This window comes from Copadichromis virginalis, linkage group LG15, assembly GCF_057382275.1.
Source record: "Copadichromis virginalis isolate Kocher_CV1m ecotype Utaka linkage group LG15, C_Virginalis_male_GT1.1, whole genome shotgun sequence".
Taxonomy (NCBI): Eukaryota; Metazoa; Chordata; class Actinopteri; order Cichliformes; family Cichlidae; genus Copadichromis; species Copadichromis virginalis.
The window spans coordinates 27,369,926-27,394,591 of NC_140632.1; the positions used below are offsets into that span (position 1 = coordinate 27,369,926).

General features: G+C 42.9%; 1 protein-coding gene and 1 long non-coding RNA gene across 8 annotated transcripts in view; one reads left to right on the top strand and one right to left on the bottom strand.

Annotated features, from left to right (window-relative positions):
• Positions 1–1,790: 1,790 nt before the first annotated feature.
• Positions 1,791–2,885, bottom strand: LOC146692632 (uncharacterized). The gene is made up of 2 exons (XR_014915252.1): positions 2,628–2,885; positions 1,791–2,039 (listed from the first exon to the last, which is right to left on the bottom strand). It is a non-coding gene; the product is annotated as an uncharacterized LOC146692632 (long non-coding RNA).
• A 5,404-nt stretch (positions 2,886–8,289) lies between these two features.
• LOC146692633 (tumor necrosis factor alpha-induced protein 2-like) overlaps positions 8,290–24,666 on the top strand; it is a 71,944-nt gene continuing 55,567 nt past the window's right edge. For 3 of the 7 annotated variants that reach the window (XM_085432765.1, XM_085432768.1, XM_085432769.1), the window contains exons 1-4: positions 8,290–8,708; positions 10,008–10,118; positions 20,054–20,484; positions 21,377–21,588. In XM_085432765.1, coding sequence (XP_085288891.1) covers positions 8,687–8,708; positions 10,008–10,118; positions 20,054–20,484; positions 21,377–21,588 — 776 coding nt within the window. In that variant the 5' untranslated portion in view covers positions 8,290–8,686. The remainder of the gene's footprint in view (positions 8,709–10,007; positions 10,119–20,053; positions 20,485–21,376; positions 21,589–24,666) is intronic. The other 4 variants (XR_014915244.1, XR_014915245.1, XM_085432770.1 and 1 more) reach the window with 2 other exon arrangements.

A 24,666-nucleotide genomic window follows, 5' to 3' on the forward strand; every position in this document is an offset into this window, starting at 1 on the left:
CTTCTTAATGTATGTTCTTTAAAATACAGCTTGTGTTTTTAAATATATTATAATTATAATTATTATTATGTGGACATGCATATTAGATCATTTTTTAGTGAAATATAATCCCTCCAGAAAGGCAGGAAAAGCCCGGAAACTTACTTTAAAATTAAATATGTTTCTAAATACTTTAAAACTAAATATGTTCCCTAAAACGGTGGACAGAGCTACAGACCCATGACAGCCAGGTAGCCAGCAGCTATGACCAGCACTACTTGTGCAGTTAATAAAAGGACAGGTAATGTTTGTCACGCTGTTGCACACACAGCACGCTCGTTTGTTTCAGTTCCTCAGTTGCAACAAGACATCTTACCAACGTGTACGTAATAAGCTAATACTCCTGGGTGCTATACACTACAGTGTACGCTGTACACCTACTTACTGGTTTTGTCGCATCAGTCTGTGTCTCTGAGTTAACTTGTGTCTCTCCTACAGCTCCGGACCGCTAAAAATGCGCGTGCTCTTTGTGAGCTCGTTCCCGGCTCGTAACCAGCGCGTTCTGCCGTCGAGGGCGATCATTGGTTAAATGTGATCATGTGACTGATGCAAGCCAGATCCTTTTATTTAGCAAAACTGTGATTAATAGTTAAATATTATTGTTGAGGGGTACAGACAGGACTCCGCACGCACGCACACACACATAAAAAAATAATAATAATACTAATTTTTTTTTTAAAAGTTACCTCAACAAAAGGGCACTTTGGGCACCCATCAGGAAAGGGGCGGGTGCTCAAGCCCCTCTAGCCCCCCCCCGCACGTGCCTGTATCTTCATAAGGGGTGGCACTTGAGGAAATTTTGGATCTCAAGTCCATAACCTTATTTACAAAATGATTGAGGAAAGTATTGCAATCTTCATCAGAAAGTCACACAGCATGCTGAGTTGGAGGAGAAACAATATTGTTTATGGTATCAAATAGAGCTCTCGAATTACTTTTATGATGATTTATAAGATTATTGAAATAAGAGGAGCTAGCCTCTTTGACTGATTCATTATATAAGTAAAGAAGTAATATGTGGTTTGAATGCAAGCAGGTTTGCCTACAGCTAATTAAAGGCAGATCCAGCCCATAATACTGCAGCATGCAGTTTGTGATTTATAGGCTTTCTGCTGTTGAGTTGCAGTTTGATCATCTGATCTCATGGAACAAATGGAACAGGTGCAAACAGCTGTAAACAGCTGTTCTGCAGCTAACAAAATTAATTTAACATTTTCCAATCTACACACGTTCAAATACTCATTGAGTCTGTGTAGCAAATCAATGAACTCTACAGGCAGGTCACTAAAGGCGCAAAGCAGCAACAACCTTGACAAAATGAAAACTATGAAAATCACTTTTTGTTGCATTACAGAGTTCCTGGCTGCCGTTTTACAGATTATTAATTAGAACTTTTTTTCTTAATTTGAATTTCACAGCTCATACACAGCAAATCCAGCATGTCCAAATTAACACTGTCGGATTTGATTTCAACACTATTAAAGTGTCTATATGGGTCCACACCAGAGAGTGTTAATTTAACTCTTTTTGGAGAGTTGGTACGTTAACTCTGATTTAGTGTTAAACACCAAATCTGTCTGGAGTTGATAATTTAACACTTGGTGTTAAGAGTTTATATATTAACTCTCAAAGAGTATTTTAGTTTAACTACGTAAGAGTTATCTTCTAATTCATTCTAAAAAGCGGGAATTTTACTGTTCTGAACTTCTAGAAATTTCTTTTGGAAATAAACATTTACTAAAAAGATGCAATGGTTTTTGAAAAACATTTATTCTGAACTGTGCACCACAATTTCAAAACATTTTCTGAAAGATGTAACAGTATACATGTTCTCACTTTCATTAGAAATTTGTTTATCAAAAGGTCTGACATGGTAAATGCAAATAACAGCATTCTCATCACTTATTTCTTCAATACAATATGCATGTCCTTCATTCATCACTTTGTGGAACTGCAACGCACTTCTGCTCTCCCCCATATTCCATCTTCACAAGCATATCCTGTGCGGAGATCGAATAAAAATTAGTTGACACTAATTAATGGCACAAATAATCCAGTAAACAATTGAAGCACAGTAAAAAAAAAAAAAAGGAATCCTCTTTGAGCCATTACTTGTGTAAAGTATTTTCCCAAAAGACAAGGACACAGGCAACAGGTAATACTGAACTAAATGTAAAACCTCAACCTTTTTAATTTTTACCTAAACCGTGTGCACAAAACTCTGGAGCGATCTATGCTAACGTAGAATCCAGTCAGGACGCCTGCTACTGCTGTTTGCTCGTTTTTGTTTTTTTATGGGCGATCGTTTTCAGGCATCAAGTAGCACCATTATACCAACATTTCACATTCTAGACATTGTTTTAGGTGTATTTGACCAAAAGTTTGACTGAAAATTCACATGCAAGCTTTTTTTCAAGGCTGTGGTATTTGCCCGCAAACAATACCTTTCAGCTAGCTAAAACAGAATATTATGCTATCAGCGAGCAACATGGCTAATGCCTTTCACACAGCTTTGTCTCAACTCCAAAGAGCCACAGAAGTAAAAGCTCATAATAATAATTGAAACAATCTTTGAAAAAATGACTTACCAAGCATGGCAAACAACTCAAATATGTAGAGCAAAATGTTCTGAAACGGCTTCACTTCAGCTTCGATTGGAGCCGTGCTGGGGGCGGAGTCTGTGAATTTACTCTGTTGGTGTCATAGCCCCTCTAGGAGTTCAGAGTTAAGAGGTCAAGAGTTAATGTTTCCATTTTAACACCTCCAGATTTGACAGAGAAACACTCATTTTTAACACTCGATTTTAACTACTATCATTTTACACCTCAGAGTTACATTAAAAGAATGTGACTCTGCTTAGAGTAAAATTAACTCTACCTTTGCAAGAAGACTATTAACACCAAAACATTTAACACTTTTGAATTTGCTGTGTATGTATTGAATAAGAGCACTCAGGATGTAGTGAGAAAATATATTTAGTTCAGGCTGAGTCATAGCAAACCTTTTGTCATGGTCCTGGGTCGTGTGACCCAGTGTTTTGTGTTTAGCCTATTTTGATGTTTATTGTTTGTTTAGGTTCTCTAAGGTAGTCCAGCCATTTGTATATATTACCCTTGTATTAAGTCCCTTGCCCTTCGTGTGTTTATGTCTGTGTGTCTTGTATTGTCAAGTTCATGCTGTCAGTTATGTCATCTCCCCTGTACTAAGTTTCCCTGGGTCGTGAGTCATGTCTGCGTGGTTATGTTTAGTTCTTGTCATGTCTAATTTCCATGTTTCCTGTTTTACTTTGTAAATCTGTATTCATGTCAGTGTATTCAGTTGCACCCTCCTGTCCTGTTGTTAGGTTCATGTGTGTCAGCTGTGATCCCATGTGTGGCCACTTCCCCTGATCATCCCTCATGTGTATTTAGTCTCTGTGTTTCATGTAGTCTGCGTCGCGTCGTCTGTGTTCCCACCCTCTGTGTTTCCATGCCCGGTCTGTTGTCTTCCAAGCCATAGCCTCACCTAGTGATGGCCAAATGAAGCTTTCCGAAGCACTGAAGCTTGTATTGAAAAACGGTTCATTACTCGAAGCTTTTCAACACAGTCCTCTCCGGTGACATCTGGTGGTGAAAATTTTGAAGAGCAGCTTGAATCTGCAAAATAAAACGGACTGCTCAATTATCACTGCTCACTCAAGAGTGGAGTTCTCTCTGATATTGGGCCACCGTTCCGTTGCTTTGAACATGTAATTGGTTTTGTTTTCTCGATTGGGGGGCTGAAAAAAATGTAATGCGTATCTGCGTAATACATTTTGATCAATAAACTTTCCCTATTTAAACATGCACTATGGTGTGGCCTTTCTTTGCTCATAACTCCTTGATGTTGGTAAATACAATAAGTGAGCAATATATATAATATACATATGAGAATGCACAGCACATTATGGAGTATGCCCCTGCTGTGAAGTCCTGCCTCCATCTACTTGTCGTTTAATCACTGGACAGCTGGACAGGTTCATACAAAATATTAGATTAGGCCAATTCCTATACATATTTTTGACCTAGGGGTGGGATTGATTGTGAACTGGAAAGGGAAAATGCTTAGGGAGCTGAGTACGGCTGCATCGTTACTGATTTGTAGAACCATTTTGATTCGATACAGGATCCGGTTCAATTTGATTGGAATCTGGAAAGTTTTGCCTCAGTCAGAACTATTACAATTCTGATCATTTAACAATATATATCCATAATTTCGTATCTATTAAAAGAAAGCTGACACATGTGAGACTTAATTAGAGATGTAAACAGAGAGTTATGAAACCTGCAGCTGCAGAAGCCAGCGAAAAAAAAGGAGGCAAACACAGCGCGGACCCGACGAAGCACCAAAATCTGATTCTGACGCGTCGGGTCCGCGCTCTGTGTTCACGTTTGTATGCAGAATCCGTAAACCTGCTCCCAGTTACTGTTTTAGCTGTATGGTGTTTGACGACATGTTGTGAGGTTTAACCTGAGATGCTGGCGTTTCAGGCATAATAACGTTAATTTACAAATCGACACGGGATTTTAATGAATCAATATCACTTTATTCAATTTAGCATGGATTGTAATCAGAAAAGCGATAATCAAAACCCACCCCTAATCAAGAACTTGCAAAGTAAAAACATGATCTATGTAAGGTAGCCCTTTTGTTATTTACATTTAAAAAGAGGATTAGTGTTACTGTGCGCTGGCTGAGTCTGTTTCTTTTCTTAGAAATAGTTTCTCCTGCCCTGGAGAAAATCCACTTGCATGGAACAGAAGAGGCTGTGGAGTGCAGGAACCACACTGCAAGCTGGTAGATATGCAGGTATTCCTGGGTCCTGCAGACTATCACCTAAAAACAATAAACAAAATGATTTTCTAAACTGTGTAGCAATGTAATAGTGTCAAATACATTTTTGTAGTCTTCATTAGCTTTAATTCACATGGAAGTGTTCCTAAAGTCATATGCTGTAATGATATTTACATTATGAAAACATGATTTTGGACATTTCAAGTTTTGCACTTCGGCAGATAAAATGAATTGAGCAAAATCAACTCAAAATATTCCCACACGCCAGAATGTCCTCTCTTCCTCGCTGGCTCCATATCTGTCAGTGGAATGATCACCTCGTCGCTATCTGTCACCATCAACACACTCCACGAATCCCGTGGATGATTCACTTCCTTATATCCGTTTGAATCAGGTACCGAAGCAGTTACGTGCGTAATGAAGCTTCGGACGTCACTGGTCACGTGACTTTTGCCAAACGAAGCAAGCCTCGACACAGTGCTTCTGAACCAGTGTGTTGTTTTTTTCGACACACGCTCCGGAGCGTCAGCTTCAAGCGGGCCATCACTAGCCTCACCATAGTTTGTTCCCAGTTTAGGTTTCTGTTTAGCCACGCTATCCCTGCTGTGTTTGTACACCTTGTTTTCAGCCATATTAAAGGCTCGCCTTCTGTTAAGCTCACTCCCGTCTGCTCACTTGTGTACTGTTGGATTGTAGTGTTATTTTATGCCATGTTATACCCCGAATTAAAGATTGTGAATTATTATGTAGTTTTAGTTTGCATTATTCTCCTGAATTAGAAAAAGCTGATAACTATTGCATTAGTTAAACTGATTTGCATTACATTAAACTGCTGACTTGTTGTGAATGAATGACATTGTTTTATGATGCATTATACTGCTGAGTTATAAGAAATACTGTTCGCAGAGAGTTATTGTCTTATTTGTCTGATTAGAAGAGAACAGAATATGCTGGAGTTTTCTGCCCCATCTCAGCAGGAGCAGATAAACAGGGAGCCAAGGTCGTAGCTTAGACGCCGTGTGAGAGAAAGCATGCGAATGTTTAGGCTTTTTATGATAAGGTGGAGGCACCAGACGCTATAAAAGTTTGAGCAATGCTCCACCATTTTGAGATCTGAGGCTGTCTGCATACAGTGTCCATCTCCCACGCGTGTGATCATTAAAATCATCGTTTGACTCAACCCGGCCGGACCAGTGTTGTTATTGTGGTTTTTTCTCTTGTTTCCATCCCCAATTTTGAACTCGTAACAGTACGCACCTGGGTCCATTACACACACCACCGCACGGCCTGTCTCTGCAGACCGTGACACCTTTCCTCATCAGGTTTAACTGTTAATTGAACGTCTTCAGCTCTGGGACTGACCAGAACGGACAGATTAGAAAGAGTTTTTCAGAGGGACGGGTTCACTAAAGCTCAGGTGTTTGGACATGTACAGGCTTGTATTTTTGACAAAGGATGTTGAAGCTGGCAGGGAGGATGAAAAGAGGACCTCAAGGAAGATTCATGGATCTACTGAAGGAGGACATGCAGAAGCCTGCTGTGTTGGGGAGGATGTTAGGAACAGAGTGATGTGGAGACAGATGATTCGCTGTGGAGACGATAGCAGCCGAAAATTGTGCAAGAAGTGGTCTTGACCATCTGTTGCAGACACCGACAGATGAAGTCCGCTCCTGGGGTGCAGTTCTCTGTGGGTGAGTCCACATGGTCAAAAAACCACAGGCAGGCGTCCTCGTGGTCGCTGTGCGACGACAAAACACTAGTGATGTGCGGATCGATCCTGAAATATCGATTCCTCCGATACCAATCATTTATGTTCTAGAATCGATTCTCACATTAAAATATCGATATTTTAGTAATTTAGGGTAAATTTGTAGTTTATCATTAACAGGAACACAGTGGAAAGAAACTATAACATTCGGATTGTCTATATTCAAAGGAACTACTTCCTCTTCCGCCTTTCATAGTCATGTGCGAAATACGGCTGTATAAATGTCTCGCAGCCCCTTCACAACAATGGCTGAGCGTAATTGTGTGAACGTATTTTACCTCCACAAACAGCTGAGACGTGGTTTGCAATACATGTGGCAAAAAAGTGAGGTGTTGTGGCCATACATGCCAACCTTGAGACTTCAGAATTAGGGAGACATTCAAAAGGGCTGTTGGGGGGGTGATAAATACATTTTACAGTGTTTATTTATCGGATAAAATACGTTAAATGTCACCGTTATTATTGGCCGGCCCGGAAACAGCTGGCGTAAACTCTCGACCGTCTCACACTTTGTTTAATTAGTTTTCTGTTTAACGTTTATTCAGCTGTGTGAAAACCCCAGAGGAACCCACCCGAGGGATTAATAAAGTTTAATTTAATTTAATCTAATCTAATAACTTTAATCTCAGCCAAACCGATTTACTCACGAACAAATAAAACACTGAAAAAAGCCAAACAATAACATTTTTAAGTTATCAAAGTGACTTATATCTCATGTTTAACCCGAGTAGCGAAAGACCGTGGGGGTTTGAAGACGATGTGTCGGTCGGCTCAGATATTTGAAGTTTACACAGCTACATTCTCACCTGAAAATATGTTAAAAGTTTTTTTGTGACCCAGAAAGAGAAATAAGAGTAAAATTAAAACTAAGTAGCTGCCGCCATTGTTGGAAACTGGAATTGGCTGGGCCGCGCTATGAATTCTGCAATATGGTTTTTCAATTTTGCTGCCCGGGTGGAAAATCGGGAGAAATTCGGGAGAATTGTTGCTCCGGGAAATTTTCGGGAGGGGCACTGAAATTCGGGATTCTCCCAGAAAAATCAGGGGGGTTGGCATGTATGGTTGTGGCAACATCACTAACCTTGTCAAACACCTCAGAGTAAATCATATCACAGAATATGATGAGCTTATGTTGAGGCGAACTGAAGAGGAGGAGAAGGACAGGTGCTGCTAGGGCAAGACAGACGTCTCTCACGGAGTCCTTTAGTGCTGCAGGCAGGCAAGGTGTTCAAATAGTGCACAACTTCAGTTTTTTTATTTCTATATGATGAACTCTGCATTATTAAGTGATAAGAACAAGTAATCTGATGTCCTGTAATTATTATGATGCTATAATTTAAGATACAATAAATAAAATAATGTTTTGTACAAAGTATCGGTATCGGATCAGTATCGTCGATACCACCCTGAATATTACTTGGTATTGGATCGGAAAGGAAATCAATGGTATCATACATCAGTACAAAACAACAGGGTCGTGTGACAAGTATAACAGAGGCCTTGTTTTATTTCGACACACAGACGGTGGAGACGTCACTGTAAGTGGAAAGAAGAGACAATTGTGGAGCTTTTCTGTTGTATTGACTTGCTTCACCACAGTTTGTGGTAACATAAAGCAGCTAACATTAAGGTCGTGGAATGGCTGCGCTTAGAAGTCGGTCTGTGCCAGGAAACCATGAACTTTACCAGTTGTGAGAAGAAGAGATAGCTCATTTACACAGATACATCAGGAAGCCATTTTAAACACGGACCAGCGAGGAAGGGAACAGGCAGGTTTTCTACATCTGCGTGTGTGGGATTGGCTGCCCGCTCTAAAAGGGGGAGTACGGTCTATGACAAGCACTCAAACTCACAGACACACACACACACAATCTGTGTGTGTCTCTTTGTGTGTGTCCTTGAGTGTAAGTGTTGATGATGATGCAGCTTTTCTGAACCGAAACTGAAAGTGTTCTTTCAGGATGACGTGAGGGGGATTCAGACATCACCTGCTCTCAGCTGCATCCAGTCCTGGTCCCGGTCGATCTGATCGTCGTACTGCCCGCGCGGAGGTACTTTCAGCTCCTAATGAGTCATCAGAGGAGTAAAGGTGAGCTCATCTATGTTTCGGTTCAGGTTAGACTCCTGCTCCTGCTGCTCACGCGCCCTGCCCTCTCCCGCTGCTCCTTCAGACACAGAGCGGCCGGTGAGGAGATTAGCGGAGCTGCGGAGTCCCTGTCGTCGATTTGACGTTTGTGTGTGTGTGTGTGTGTGCTGGTGATCGATAAGCGGACTCATTGATCTGATTGATCGGACTGTTTGAAGTGTTTCCATCAGAGCTACAGCGGCAGGCCTTCAGACTGCAGGTGGTGCTCTGCTGGGGAAGTGCAGAGTCCGCACCAAACTCCGCTCAAAAAAACTCAAATTTACGGCGCAGCAGCGAGTTTCACTCTGGTGTTCATATCAGTGCTTCATGCTGCCGCTCAGGTTTAGCTGGAAAATCTGTGAGCCCTCTGCAGTGGACCCGAGCCTGTCAGCTTACACTGTATTGACTGTCTGCAGCAGGGCTTTCATCATCATTATCCATTGCAGTACTTATATCTATGTAGCGTCACAGCAGATGCCTTTGTGCCAAAGTAACTGAGGATAAAAACATGAAGGAGATTTTCCCGGCCTGGCTTTTTATAGCAGATAACCGCCTTAAAAATATTCTGCAGTAGATCAAAAACAGAAGAAAACCATGAAAACATACTACCTGATGCTGCTTAAGTAAATCAGAGCAAAGTTACAGAGGTTTGATTAGAGAGACAGCTAAGCAATCATTTGTAAAAGTTTAAATTTCTTCAGCATTGAACAGCAGAAATGAGGCTTTCATGTTGGAGGCCGACAGCACTGAACAAAACGGTAGACTTGTGCATAATAAGCAGCAAATAATGCAGAAAACAGATATTTTTGATGGTAAACTGGTCTCTGAGTAAACTGACAGAGAGAGAGAGAAAGAGAGAGAGAGAGAGCTGTGCAGGGAATAACAGCCAAAGTAAGAGGGAATTAATGACGATTTTTATCAAATGTGAAGCCCAGTTTTGATCTTTTGCTGCTAGTTAAGTGAATTTTAGTAGGAAAGCGATGAAACCTGATGTTTCAGAATATTTTAGATTTTGGCTTTCAGCACCAACGGCGTGTCTGTGTTGTGTGCCGTCAGGTGAACGAGCCGTGCTTTGTGTTGACATCTTTTTCCGTTTTCCCGCTCTTTAATCGTTGCTGTTTTAGCTGTTTTGCAGTTGTTGAAATAGTTTTGTGAGCTCTAAGCTAAGATTCTGGCAAAATACATTTATATTTAAAATTCGATTCAGGATTTAATTAATCGATATCAGCTGCACATATTCATTCATCATCTTACTGACTGCAGCAGGAGGTGCAGAGGAAAGTGGAGAAGAAGGAGGAGCCTGGAGCAAACTGCCAAGACTGAAGATCCCCTCAAAGATCTGGAAGAACCGCAAACTGCACAACAACAATGAAGGTGAGACCTGCAGAAGCCCTGCTAGAACCAGGTAGCTCTCCAGGACCACAGACTGTAGATGAAGGATGGACATAGCAACAGTCACGTCACCCACTGGTAGCTTTCGTGAAGGCTCAGTTTGAGGATTTTCTCTATGTTCGTTTTTGTTTCCAAAAATGGCAACATGTGGACGCTAATGGTAGCTAGGTTAGCATAGACTGAATGGGAGCATCTTACCGAGATGGTGCCTGCTAATTAGTGCTCAGTGACATCCAATCACAATACTTTCACCAGAGTTCTGCCCTCTTGGACAGTCTATTAGTACAGTAACCTCACAGCAACTATACGATTGGTCACATGATTTCATTTAAAATGGTTCAAAAGGCTCCAACAGGACAAACACAGTCCAGAAGTCCAGTTCAGGTGAAGTTTGCTAGCTACCAGTGTAGTGGCGAATTTCTGTCCCAAGCTTCGAAAAAATAATTCTTCCACTTCTTAATGTGAGCTGTTCAGATTTATTTCTGACTCGTACATACAAACAAAAGATGTCACGGTCTAAAAAACTATTTGCTGCTACAGCGCACATTTCCATTGCCGTCCTGGCTCACTCTAACCTGCTACCACACATGCGCTGTAATGTTTTCTTACCCGACACAAATTAAACGCCCAGCATTTATTCTCTAACAACATATTATACAAAATTAAACATGTAACATAATAACTGAAACAGTATCAAAAATATTTCTCTATAGATTGGCTCTAACATTTCCAGCCCCCTAATTGGAGGGCGTGAAGACTGACAATTAGCGAACACTTACAAAAGAGCCAAATAACATTAACACTTCCTGTATCACACATGGTCATTCAAATTATCTTTCACAAAACCTGTAACCGATCAGAACATATACTGTATTTTCTCATTCCAAGTTACATGACATTCTCACAGATCAAGCATAGCTTGTCAATGGGTCTTTCTAAGGTGTTAGTCTTTGTCTTGATGATCACACGCCGCACCAGACCCTTAGCATCTGGAATGACACGAAGAACTCTCCCCAACATCCACGAGCTTCTTGGCGCTGACTCGTCGACCACCATTACAATGTCCCCCACAGTTACATTTCTTCTGACCTGAGTCCACTTTTGACGCTCTTGAAGCATAGGCAAATACTCGCGCACCCACCTCTTCCAAAACAAGTCAGCAAGATATTGCACTTGCTTCCAACGGCGGCGGGAGTATGAGTCTTCCTTTCTGAAAAGTCCAGGAGGCAAACCCGGCTTTTTCTTCATCAGTAGCAAGTGGTTAGGCGTCAGTGGTTCCAGGTCTGTTAGATCATCTGTTACTGTAGTCAGCGGTCTGTCATTTAGTACTGACTCCACTTCACACATTAGTGTCAGTAAACCTTCATCATTGACCAACTGTTCCTTCAGTATAGACCTCAGGACCTTCCTCAAGGTTCTGATCTGCCTTTCCCATATCCCTCCAAAGTGAGAACCAGCGGGTGGGTTAAATACCCACTGGATTCCCTTTTGCATGAGACAGTCTAGAATCTTTGACTGATTCCACTCTTGAATGGCTCCCGTTCAGCAGCGACTAGGTTGGTGCCATTATCTGAACGCATGACAGATACCTGACCTCTTCTGCACACAAAGCGTCTGATGGCGTTCAGACATGAATCAGTGTCCAAAGTGTGCGCAATTTCAATGTGCACTGCTCTTGTTGTAAGGCAGGTAAACAACACACCATACCTTTTTACTGTGCTGCGGCCATGCTTCACATTAAACGGTCCAAAGTAATCCACCCCAACATTAGAAAAGGGGGGTTCATCAGGTAGAAGCCTATCCTCTGGCAAATTTGTCATCTTCTGTTCCAGTGGTTTGCCTCTAGTTTTCCTGCAGATTACGCACCTTGACAGAAACTTCCTCACTTCTGAGTTAGCGGATGGAATCCAATACTTCTGTCGCAGCCGTGAAAGCATATACAGTCTTCCACAGTGCCCAATCTTCTCATGTATATCCTGCAAGATCAGTGTGGTGATATGTGAGCCCTTTGGGATAATGACTGGGTGCGTCACATGTTCTGGCATCCCAGCAGCTGCGAGGCGACCACCAACTCTCAAAACTCCGTCCTGCATCACGGGATCAAGTTTCCTCAAGTGACTAGTCTTTGTCACACACTTGCCTTTCTTTAACATGGTGATCTCTTCTTGGAATTGTTGACTTTGACAGAACTTAATGATCTCTGCCTCAGCTTGCACCAGATCTTTCAGGGTAAGTGTTGTCTGCATTGATTCGTTGTCTTGTTCTTTCTGTTTAGCGTACGTCTCTTTCCTTTTTTCACATCGTCGTAGCAGTAAGTCTTTGAGTTTGATCATCCATGCCACAGCTCTCTTCACTCGATGCCAGCTGGAATAGTGATTGATCAGCTTGTTCAACGTGTGAACATTCTCAGCTGCATTTGTGAGATGTACCATGGTTGCATGCCTCACTTCGCTGTCATCTTTATCAATCCTTTCCTTGTCAGGTCTTTCTGGCCACTGTCTTTCTGGGGTTTTCAGGAAAGCTGGGCCGTGGAACCAGCTTAGATTCTTCATGAGCTTAGATGGTGCAAGCCCTCTGGATGCACAATCAGCTGGATTGATTGCTGTACCAACGTACCTCCACTGCTGAGGATTTGTTAGCTCTCTAATGACCGCAACGCGATTGGCCACGAATGTCTTGAAGCGAAGATTTTCATTTTCAATATACTTCAACACAGTTGTGCTGTCAGTCCAGAATGTAGATTCAAGAAGATTCATCTGAAGCTCCGTTCTTAACATTTTGTCTATCTTTGCAGCAACCATAGCTGCAGTCAACTCTATTCGTGGAATAGTGGTTTGCTTCATGGGCGCCACACGGGATTTTCCCATCATTAATGTACAGTGAACCCGTCCATCATTGCTGGTCATCCTCAAGTATGATGCTGTTCCATATCCACTTTCGCTCCCATCAGAAAAATGGTGGAGCTGTGCTGTTGCGACAGGACCGAAGTCCAATGGTCTCACACACCTGGGTACGGTTACCTCTGACAGCTGGCACAGCTCTTGTAACCACTTGTTTCACTTATGACTGAGCTGTTCTGGGATCTTATCATCCCAAGCAAGACCCTCCCTGCATAACTGCTGCAAGATCATTTTTGCAGGGAGAGTTCCTGGGGAAAGGAATCCCAGTGGGTCATAGATGGAGCTGGTGACGGAAAGTATTCCACGTCTCGTCACAGGTCTTTCTTTGATGTTAATCCTGAACTTGAATGCGTCAGACTCAGGGCACCATAGAACTCCTAAAGCACGTTCCATAGGCAGCAGGTCATGGTTCAAGTTCAGGTCTCTGACAGCTTTGGCTCTCTCATGCTCAGGGATGAATGAGAGCAAGGCACGACTGTTGCTTGTCCATTTCGTTAGGTGAAATCCTCCACCAGAACACAATTCAGTAAGGTCTGTGTATAACTGCATACCTTGAGTTTCCGTGGCAACAGACTTCAAGCAGTCGTCAACATAAAAATTTTCCAGGACTGTGCTTACAGCTTCAGGTGATGATTTGCTGCGGTTCTCCTCTGCTGTAAAGGCGATAGACTATTGCCTGAACCGTGTCAGCACTCCGATCAATGAGTTTGTTAAATCTGGCCCTTGTAGAAGTTCACTATTCAGTGAAACTCCTTGGTAGCTGGCAGCGCAGTCAAATACCACCCTCAGCTTCTTTTTTTGTGGATGATATACCCCATGGTGGGGAATATACCACTGTTTTCCATCCTTGCGGTTTAACTGTGTTGTTGGAACCTCAACGGCATATCCCTTGTTCAACATGTCACTCATGAAGGCAGTGTATTCTTCATGGAGTGCAGGATTCCTTTTCAGCTTGCACTGAAAGGCTCAGTGCACGCTGTAACACTGCACTTCGATTGTTCGGCATCTAAACGCACGACTTCTTCGTAGGAAGACTTATGGCATAGTGTCCATCAGTGAGACGAGTAGAGCTTGACACAGACTCCATGAAGTGGTGGTCTTATTGAGACATTCCTGCTTTATCATCACAGTGACGCTCTGGAAAGTCGTGGTTATACTGTCGTACAAGCAGTTGTTCCACGTTGTCGATGGCTATTCTGTTCACAATAGCACATGGTTGTACATCATTGGCTGCAGTATCTGTTTCTCTGAGTGGTCCATTCAGAATCCATCCAAGTGCTGTCTTTACGCCATATGGACCATTGTCCTCACTTGGGATCACCTTCCATGGCTCCAATATGGTGTATTCTTTAGTTCCAATGAGAAGCTCCACTTCAGCCTCAATATGAGGCAACCTCACCTCGCGTAGGTACGGCCACTTGTCAACCTCTTTCTGGAGTGGGATGTTCTCTCTGGAAACAGGAATACTTTTCTGTGTGAAGACCTTTGACAGTGCGATAAAGTTGTTGTCTGCCAGACTGCTGACTTCCAATTCTGTGAGCACATAACTCTCCTCTCGACTTCTGGAATTTATGGTCCTCAACGTTAGCTCGGTTCGTCTGCCTTGCACCTTCAACTTCCTTGCCAAGGCTTCGGTGCAGAACGATGCAGAGCTACCTGGGTCAATGAAAGCGTAAACCTCCACAGCCTTGTCACTCTTGCAGGACTTCACCCTTACAGGTACAATGGCAAGCACGCAGCTGCCTCCAGCCCCAGTACAGGCACTTGTCTCCTTTTCTTCAGACAACCCTGCTGGGCCTTTAGCAGTGCTACCCATATTGACCTCATCGGGAGGCTTCTCTTCCTCATAACTTGAGAAGTGCAACAAACTTGGATGCTTGAGTGAACAAACCTCGCACACCATCTTCCTTTTGCAATCTCTGCTCATGTGACCCTCTTGTGAAGGCGCAGTTGAGTGACAGGTCACTCTGGTTCTTACTCACTCTGCTTCTTTTGTCCATTTCTGAACCTTGGTTAACCTTGATAGCAAAGCTGCTCCCATGTCTAATGTCTTTCTTCAACTTATTTCCTTGCTGTGGCTTTTTCATAACCTTGTCTGACACTGCTGTTTCAAGATCGCCAAAGAGTGGGTCGGACATGATCTTTGCTTGGTGTTCAACGAAGGCCACCAGCTCTGTGAATCTTGCTCTGTTGCAGCGCCGCTCCTGGATATCATATGCATGGATTCTCCAGCGCTCTCTTATTTTAAATGGCAACTTGGAAATGATGACCCTCATAGTTGCAGGGTTGTCCATCTCTTCCATATAGTCCACATCCTCCATGGCATTACGACAGCTCACCAGGAATACAGAGAATGCGCTCAACGCCTTTCCATCTTCAGCCTTAATTTGTGGCCACTTCGATGTCTTCTCAATTAGTGTGCTAGCAATCTGTAACTCATTTCCATATTTATCTTGAAGCAGCTGCAGAGCCCTTTCATACCCCCGATGTTCAGGCATATGCTGACAACTCCTCACAAGATCACGAGGCTCGCCTCGAGTATACTGCTCCAGAAAATATAGCTTGTCTGAATTGCTATCAGTTCTGGTGTCAATAGCGTGCATGAATGCCCTCATAAACGACCTGTACTCCAAAGGATCTCCGTGGAACACTGGCACATCCCTTTGTGGTAACCGAGCCAGCTGTTGGTACTTTACAAGCATCTCTGTGATATCTGCCTGTTTCTGCATAACTTGATAAAGCTCACTTGGTCTGGTCTCCTGAAGTGAGACACCATCTTGGCGTTGGCTCGGCCCCTGCAGTGGAGTTCTATGTGTCTTAGGTATGGCCCCTGCTGCAGTACTTGGATCACCAGGATTCCTCCAAGAGGCAGACCTATCTATCTCTGTTGGCTTCCCTGGTGTGTGTTTTACGTTGCCATGACGATTTTCGTTATTCATCTTCAGGAGGTCACGACGTGGCATTACCGTAAGTCTGGTTTCACTCACTTGAGACTTAACCCCTTCACATTCCTCATACACTTTCACTTTGGCAGTAGACACTGCAATGGCTGTTTCAATTTCCAGTCTTTCCTTTGCAGCTTTAATTTCTGCTTCTTTTAACTCTAGAGCCTGTTTTTCTTTCAGAGACGCTGCTCGTGCCATCAGAGCTGCTCTGTTAGCTTCTTCCTTGACGCGCTCTGACGATGCTGTCGACACCCTTGACGTGTTGGATACTTTAGACTTGTTTGACACTCTAGATGTTTTTGACACTCTGGATGCACTGTCCATGGGAGTTATCTCTTGATCACATGTTTGTATTTCAATCCATGTATTAACTCTATTAATGAACTGCAAACATCGTTCTGACATTGGCTGAAACCAAAATTGTTGGTCAGCCTCCTTTTCCTCCTCATCTTTAATACACAGCAACACTGCATAATTGCATTCTTGAAACTCTTCATACAACTTCTTGTAAACTTTCAGTGCCTCTCTCACATCATTTACAGCCAGCAGAATTTCATGGCTCAAAAGTCGCTCAGTTTCATCTTCTTGTGCTGTCACTTGTCCTAATTTGCCTCTTCTCACCTTTGTGAGCTGATGCAGTTTGAACTCCAGACCTTTGTCTGTCATCGCCCTCTGGCTGTCATCACGCGTAACTACACCCACACTGTCATTAATGTCGTCCGCCATTGTAATTATATAACACCGCTAAGCCGTAATGATTTTCTTCGGCACAGCTGTCGGGTGGTGTACTGCACAAACTCCTTTATGCTACTTCCACAGGTAAGATGCATCTGACAAAACACTTTTTACTTAGCTGTTCGCCGTGTTGTTGTGTGTAGGCGTCCTTATGCCGACGATCCGGTGACTTTTCTATGTCTCAGTCGGTGGCTCTACCGCGGAAAACATTCCTCCGTTACTCGATAGATTTTTGACTTTTATGTAGTGGCGAATTTCTGTCCCAAGCTTCGAAAAAATAATTCTTCCACTTCTTAATGTGAGCTGTTCAGATTTATTTCTGACTCGTACATACAAACAAAAGATGTCACGGTCAAAAAACTATTTGCTGCTACAGCGCACATTTCCATTGCCGTCCTGGCTCACTCTAACCTGCTACTGTAATGTTGTAATGTTTTCTTACCCGACACAAATTAAACGCGCAGCATTTATTCTCTAACAACATATTATACAAAATTAAACATGTAACATAATAACTGAAACAGTATCAAAAATATTTCTCTATAGATTGGCTCTAACAACCAGCTATCCGGTTGTTCAGTGATGACGCGACGAATCCTACTTCTGGGTCTAAAGTAGTATGCGTTTAATATGGCTTTTGTGTTGTTAACATGTTTAATGTTATGTATTTTCTTCTATTTAATCTCAAAAAGCTCCTAAAACAGTCAGTGATCCCTGTTGACCTCCCTCTCCTTTTATTACCACTAATCATTTATTTAAGCTCAGTTTTTAAAACCTTAGGATGTAACTACAGCCCAGCCTATGCAGCAGTATATGAATGACTAACCTCGTATTGTGGATGGATTATCTCAGTTGTTCTCCTGGCTGAAGTTTGGTCCTTTTACAGCATCCTGCCATGCGATTACATTTGTTCCTGACCACCGAGAACACTCAAGTTAACTTTTATCGAGTGGAAAAAAAGTTAGCTTGTTTATATTATGCTAACATAGCTGTGTCGCTAGCGGTCACGTAGCACATCATTATATACCAGCTAGCCCAACTTCAGTAACCCTACAAACGTCACTGCTGTTTAGTTTTCTGTCTTCATTTATGTTGGAAGTGATAGCAGAGCTGTACGTTTGAATTTGTTTCCAAAACCCCGCAGTCAGGACATGCTATATTGTACAGTGGGGCAAAAAAGTATTTAGTCAGCCACCGATTGTGCAAGTTCCCCCACCTAAAATGATGACAGAGGTCAGTAATTTGCACCAGAGGTAGACTTCAACTGTGAGAGACAGAATGTGAAAAAAAATCCATGAATCCACATGGCAGGATTTGTAAAGAATTTATTCGTAAATCAGGGTGGAAAATAAGTATTTGGTCAATAACAAAAATACAACTCAATACTTTGTAACATAACCTTTGTTGGCAATAACAGAGGTCAAACGCTTACTATAGGTCTTTACCAGGTTTGCACACACAGTAGCTGGTATTTTGGCCCATTCCTCCATGCAGATCTTCTCGAGAGCAGTGATGTTTTGGGGCTGTCGCCGAGCAACACGGACTTTCAACTCCCGCCACAGATTTTCTATGGGGTTGAGGTCTGGAGACTGGCTAGGCCACTCCAGGACTTTCAAATGCTTCTTACGGAGCCACTCCTTTGTTGCCCGGGCGGTGTGTTTTGGATCATTGTCATGTTGGAAGACCCAGCCTCGTTTCATCTTCAAAGTTCTCACTGATGGAAGGAGGTTTTGGCTCAAAATCTCACGATACATGGCCCCATTCATTCTGTCCTTAACACGGATCAGTCGTCCTGTCCCCTTGGCAGAAAAACAGCCCCATAGCATGATGTTTCCACCCCCATGCTTCACAGTAGGTATGGTGTTCTTGGGATGCAACTCAGTATTCTTCTTCCTCCAAACACGACGAGTTGAGTTTATACCAAAAAGTTCTACTTTGGTTTCATCTGACCACATGACATTCTCCCAATCCTATGCTGTATCATCCATGTGCTCTCTGGCAAACTTCAGACGGGCCTGGACATGCACTGGCTTCAGCAGCGGAACACGTCTGGCACTGCGGGATTTGATTCCCTGCCGTTGTAGTGTGTTACTGATGGTGACCTTTGTTACTTTGGTCCCAGCTCTCTGCAGGTCATTCACCAGGTCCCCCCGTGTGGTTCTGGGATCTTTGCTCACCGTTCTCATGATCATTTTGACCCCACGGGATGAGATCTTGCGTGGAGCCCCAGATCAAGGGAGATTATCAGTGGTCTTGTATGTCTTCCATTTTCTGATGATTGCTCCCACAGTTGATTTTTTCACACCAAGCTGCTTGCCTATTGTAGATTCACTCTTCCCAGTCTGGTGCAGGTCTACAATACTTTTCCTGGTGTCCTTCGAAAGCTCTTTGGTCTTGGCCATGGCGGATTTTGGAGTCTGACTGTTTGAGGCTGTGGACAGGTGTCTTTTATACAGATGATGAGTTCAAACAGGTGCCATTCATACAGGTAACGAGTGGGGGACAGAAAAGCTTCTTACAGAAGACGTTACAGGTCTGTGAGAGCCAGAGATTTTCCTTGTTTGAGGTGACCAAATACTTATTTTCCACCCTAATTTACGAATAAATTCTTTACAAATCCTACCATGTGAATTCATGGATTTTTTTTTCACATTCTGTCTCTCACAGTTGAAGTGTACCTCTGGTGCAAATTACTGACCTCTGTCATCATTTTAAGTGGGGGAACTTGCACAATCGGTGGCTGACTAAATACTTTTTTGCCCCACTGTATTTAGATAGAAGCTAGCGAGCTAACTCCCTGCTAACTTCTAACTCCGTTAAATGTCATAAATTCCGTTTTCATGGATGCCTGGATGTTAAACTCAATTGTTACACCTGGTAGAGCAGAACGCTGATCATTTTATTAAAGATGAAAGACTTTAGACAGTTTTTCAACTCTCATTAATGCCATAGTGATCGTTTGATATATGGACCTGCAGCGGAGTTTAGACCCAGACACGGCTAGTGACGTCAGACTGAACAATCAGATAGTCTCCTGTGTCAGTGAAAATAGGCGACTCCCCTAAAAAACAGGGGAAGTATAAAGACCCCACCACCCCATTCATGTGCAATGAAGGAAAAGACCAAACTGTTTGTTTATCAGGCTGTAAATATGTTTATTTGTGCTGTGAAGTTTTAACATGGGAGTCTATGGGGGTGACTCACTGCTGTTTCTGCTGGATGTCATAGGAACTGCAGGTGTTTGGTTCACATGAAGAATGAGAGCTAGCAGGACCTGATCTGTTGATGGATTTAGCTCCTGTGGTTTTTTGCTTCTGATGCTTTCTGTTTTCTTCAGGGGATGAGGTCAAGCAGGTGCAAGTGGAGAAGGAGGAGCAGCTGGAAGAATCAAGCAGGAGGCTGATAGAGAGGGAGGAGGACCTGTTCAGCTATGACTCGGTCAATGAGGAAGAGGAGGACGAGCTGCACAAAGACTTCGAGGCTCTGCAACTGAAGCTGTGGATGGCCATCAATGACACCTTCAACCCCTCCTCCTCTGCAGGGGAGCTGAAGGTCCTGAGGAGTGCCATGGTGTCTATCCAGCAGCAGGAGGCGCAGGACCGGCGCTGGAGAGACTGTCAGGAGGAGCGAGTCCCAAGATGGCGTCCTCAGAAATGTCTCAGCATCCACAACATACTGCTCCAGAACATGGTGGAGGGCCGAATAAAGGAGGCTGCCAAAGACACCTCGGGAGGAACCGACTGGCTCTCTTCACCTGTGAAGAGACAGGTTAGTCACCTGGGAGGAGGTGTGGGAGGAGCTCTGCTGGTACTCAGTTTGAGCTGGATGAGAGTTTTTTTTTAAAAATTCAATTATTTATTAGATTTTACATTTTATAATAACAAATACAAAAATACAACAACCAAAAACAAGAAGCAAAAAATCAAAACAAAAACAAAAGAGAACAAGAAAAAAGCAAACAAAAAGAACAAAACAAAAAGTCAGGTAGACATGTAGGTGCAGAAATTGCCCCATTGTTCCACCAAAGCTTCCGTCACATGATCTTACCTTCCCAACATCTTTTCGCAAGTAAAGTTCCCAATCATTCTGGCCACATTTTAAGCATTTGAGTATAGGTGTCCTTTCAGTATTCCAAAATGACACAGGCACATGTTACTGGTGCAGTGCTTAACACTCTAAACTGGTGTTTATTTAATTGTGGCACCTTTCTTTTATCTCCTAGTAGACATAATTTAGGTGATTTGGGCAAGTTACAAACCTTCCATCCCTGCATATAATTCAATACAGTGTTCCAAACTGAAAAAACAAACAAACAGTGGGCATTCAGGGGGCATGTATCAGTACCTTTGGCTTGTTGGCATTTCCAACACAAGTCCTCTCTACCAACACCCATTCTATACAGCCTTGAAGGAGTATAATAATATATATTAAGATTTTTTACTGAATAAATTAAAATTATTCTTATTCAATTAAAATTCAGTTTATCTTGTTTTTCTCTGCTCAATGTTTGCCTAATCTAGCCATTTCAAAAGTATGCTTTAATAATCTATATTGGGCAGGACTAATCCCCCTTTTTGTTTTGGTTGGGACAGTCGATTAATGTTAATACGGGGTTTGATGAGAGTTTTTACCCTACTCCCTGTTCGATGAACCTGTCCAGGTGTGTCGAGTGGGAAGATGTGTGAAGGAAGACCTGCTGACGGTGGTGAGGAGGGTGAAGAACTGCTACCCTCCTCACATGGACATCATGAACCTCTACGCCGGCCTGTACCATCAGGAGTTCTCGGCCCACCTCACTCAGCTCACCGCTGCAGGGCTGGACGACGATGACTGCAGCTACCTGTTGTCCTGGGTCAACCAGTACTACCCACAGTGAGTCTGTGTGGCACTGGGTGTGGCAGCGCTGCCCACAGGCCAAAGAGCAGAGTGCTAATCACCATAGCAACAACCATAACAACAACCCTGAAACAAATCAATGCGAACCTAAACACTTCTACTGAGCTTAACCATGACAGCAGAACCATTACTGGGGAGCCGTTATTGCAGAACTGTCACAGCAGAGCTGTTACAGCAGAACCGTTACAGCAGAGCCATTATTGCAGAACCGTTTCAGTAGAACCGTCACAGCAGAGCCATTAAAGCAGGGCCATCACTGCAGAACCGTCACAGTAGAGCTGTTATTGCAGAACTGTAGCAGTAGAAGCATCACAGCAGAGCTGTTACAGTAGAACTATTACAGCAGAACCATTACTGCAGAATGGTTACTGCAAAACGGTTACAGCAGAACCGTCACAGCAGAGCTGTTACATCAGAACTATTACAGCAGAACTATCACAGCAGGTCCTGTCTGAGCATCAGTCCTCTGCCTTACCTGAACACAGCCCAGATTCCTGCTGCGCTGTGAAACATTCACAATTATTTATTTAAACCATCAGCCAGACCTGTAGGTCCCAGTTCTGGTCCACAGGCCTTATCTTTATCCTCTCTGTAATAACCACTGGCTAGTTTCTTTTGCATGATCGTATTCTGTCAGACTCATGTGAAGGAGAGAAGTTAGTGTGTGTGAATTATGATCTTTGCTCGGTGTGGTCAATAAGACTTCAGAAAGTTGTCACGGTTGAGGATTGAGTGGACTCAAGCACGGAGCTGTGAATATAAGCAGTGCGTTTATTTACAATGGATAAAGGTTGACAATAGTTAAAATGTGCAATGATAATAGTTGGTGCGTCCTCCTTCCCGTGCTCAAACCGTGCGTGGTAGTGAGTGCCAGTCTCTCCTCCAAGTGTTTTCTTGTGCTCGTGAATCCTCCGTCCCAGTTCCTAGTTGCACACAGACAATAATAATGAATAACCAAAAAGAGCAGACAACACTGAGCAACATGAGCGGCTCGTAACATTACCAGGCTTAGTGCAATACTCCAGCGCTGTCGTTCGCTCAGCCACACCATTAAATAGCCCTGCCCAAGATGGTGGATGATTGGTAGCAGCTGGTGGAGAATCGGTTGCAGGTGAGGCAGCTCAGGGCCACAGCGCCTCCGGGTCGGAGGTCCCTCGTTGCTATCCGACCTCCGTAAACACCACAGCGGAGGGAAACAGAGCGAGAGAGGAAAACACACACACACATATACACACAGGCGGGTTGACCGGTCGGGGCACCGTCCGACCCTGACAGTACCCCTTCCTCTAACGCGAGCCACCCAGCGACCCACCAAACTTGTAAGGGTGCCGGTGGCAGAATTCTCTCACCATGGCATCATCGAGAATTGCGGACCGCGGCACCCAGGAGTGCTCTTCCGGACCATACCCATCCCAATCCACCAAAAACTGAAAACCTCTACCGCGGTGCCTAGCCTCCATAATGCGGGTGATGGAGTATGCCGGGATGTGGATAATCTTTGATTCAGTTTTGAGTGGAATGTGTTTGGTTGAGAGCCATACCTGCTGGCCCACCTGGTACTCTCAGAAAAATTATGGCTCTTAAATGGTTCTTCAGATGTCTTCATGGTTCTTTAAAGAACCATCATATGTCAAAGAACCTTTTTATTTTGTAGATGGTTCTTTAGGTACTACAAATGGTTCTTTAAAGAACAAAAGGTTCTTCATCCTTAGCTATCTAAATTTGATGGTGTAAAATGGCATACATATTTGTTATAATTATAGTGTGAATTATACTGTGTGTTTTGTTTGTGTACATGTGTGTGCAAAGGGGGAGGGCGGATTACCTGGCAATTACCCTTTAAGAGCAGATGGTAGGAAACTGAATATTCAAATAAAAGTTAGAAATACTTGGTTAAAAATATACTGGTGGCAGGGGTGGGGGCCAAAGCCTAAAGACCCTACCCCCAACACCCCTAACCCTGCAAACCCACTGATCACAAATAATGTGGTAATAGAATATGGAATTTATTATTAAGACGTTTACTGTACTTTAGTTTTAAGTTTTAATAAAGTATTACTATTTTCTGTTTCAAGGCATTACTTTTGAGATTATTATACATATTAGAAAATATAGCAAAATGATAATACTAATTATTGTAAACTTTATAAACCACCCAGCAGTATGTAAAGTCAAATTATAAAATACAAGTAAATAACAATTGTACAACAGAATGTCAGTGTAATGAACACACTTATGTGTAGTGAACACACTTATGTGTTCATTATCGACACACTTACTTAGTTTTGACAAAGCGCACTGCTTAGGTAAAGGATCTGAGTACTTGTTTATCACTGAGCAATTTGTTAATATGTGTTTCGAGCCAAATAAATGACAGAGAGAGAGAGTCACGTTAGAACATGTCGTACTGTGGCAACCTTCCGAAAGAGAAGGGGGGCGTCAATTGTTGGGATGCACATGCGCAGACAGATTGTGCGACCGGTGGGCCTTGAACTTTGTAAGGGAAAAAACACTTTCTCACAGTCGGTGACAGCAAAGCGGATAACAGTCTTCAGTACCTGCTGGTCTTTGAAGCTCTGGATTCTGGGACTGTTGGAAAAGGTAAAACATTTTCATTAAAACCTTTTTACTGTTTTGTTTTTGTTACTTGTCATTGTAGCTTGCTGTTAATGCTGTGCTAACAACAAGGGTTAGCTATGTTAGATACGTTAGCCGCTGATGTTAACGCAATTTAGTATCCAGTATACAGAACTGTTTTCCTAACAAAACCACTGTTATAATTAAGTGAAGGTGCTCCCAGCTAATTTGAACCTTTGGCTTCTCAAATTGCGTGCTGCGTACATAACGTAATGTCAGCAAGACCGATATTAAAATTTATAATATTGTTAAAGTCACTAAAAGGGCGCATGAAGCCTGTTTGACATGAGCGCTGTGTCTGCTCTAGAAACTCTTACATTAAATACTCACATCAGCCTGTACTTTGCAGTCTGTAAGAGCTGTATAAAACACAGCTATGCGTAAGTGTTTTGAATGAATAGAATGTGACACATGAGA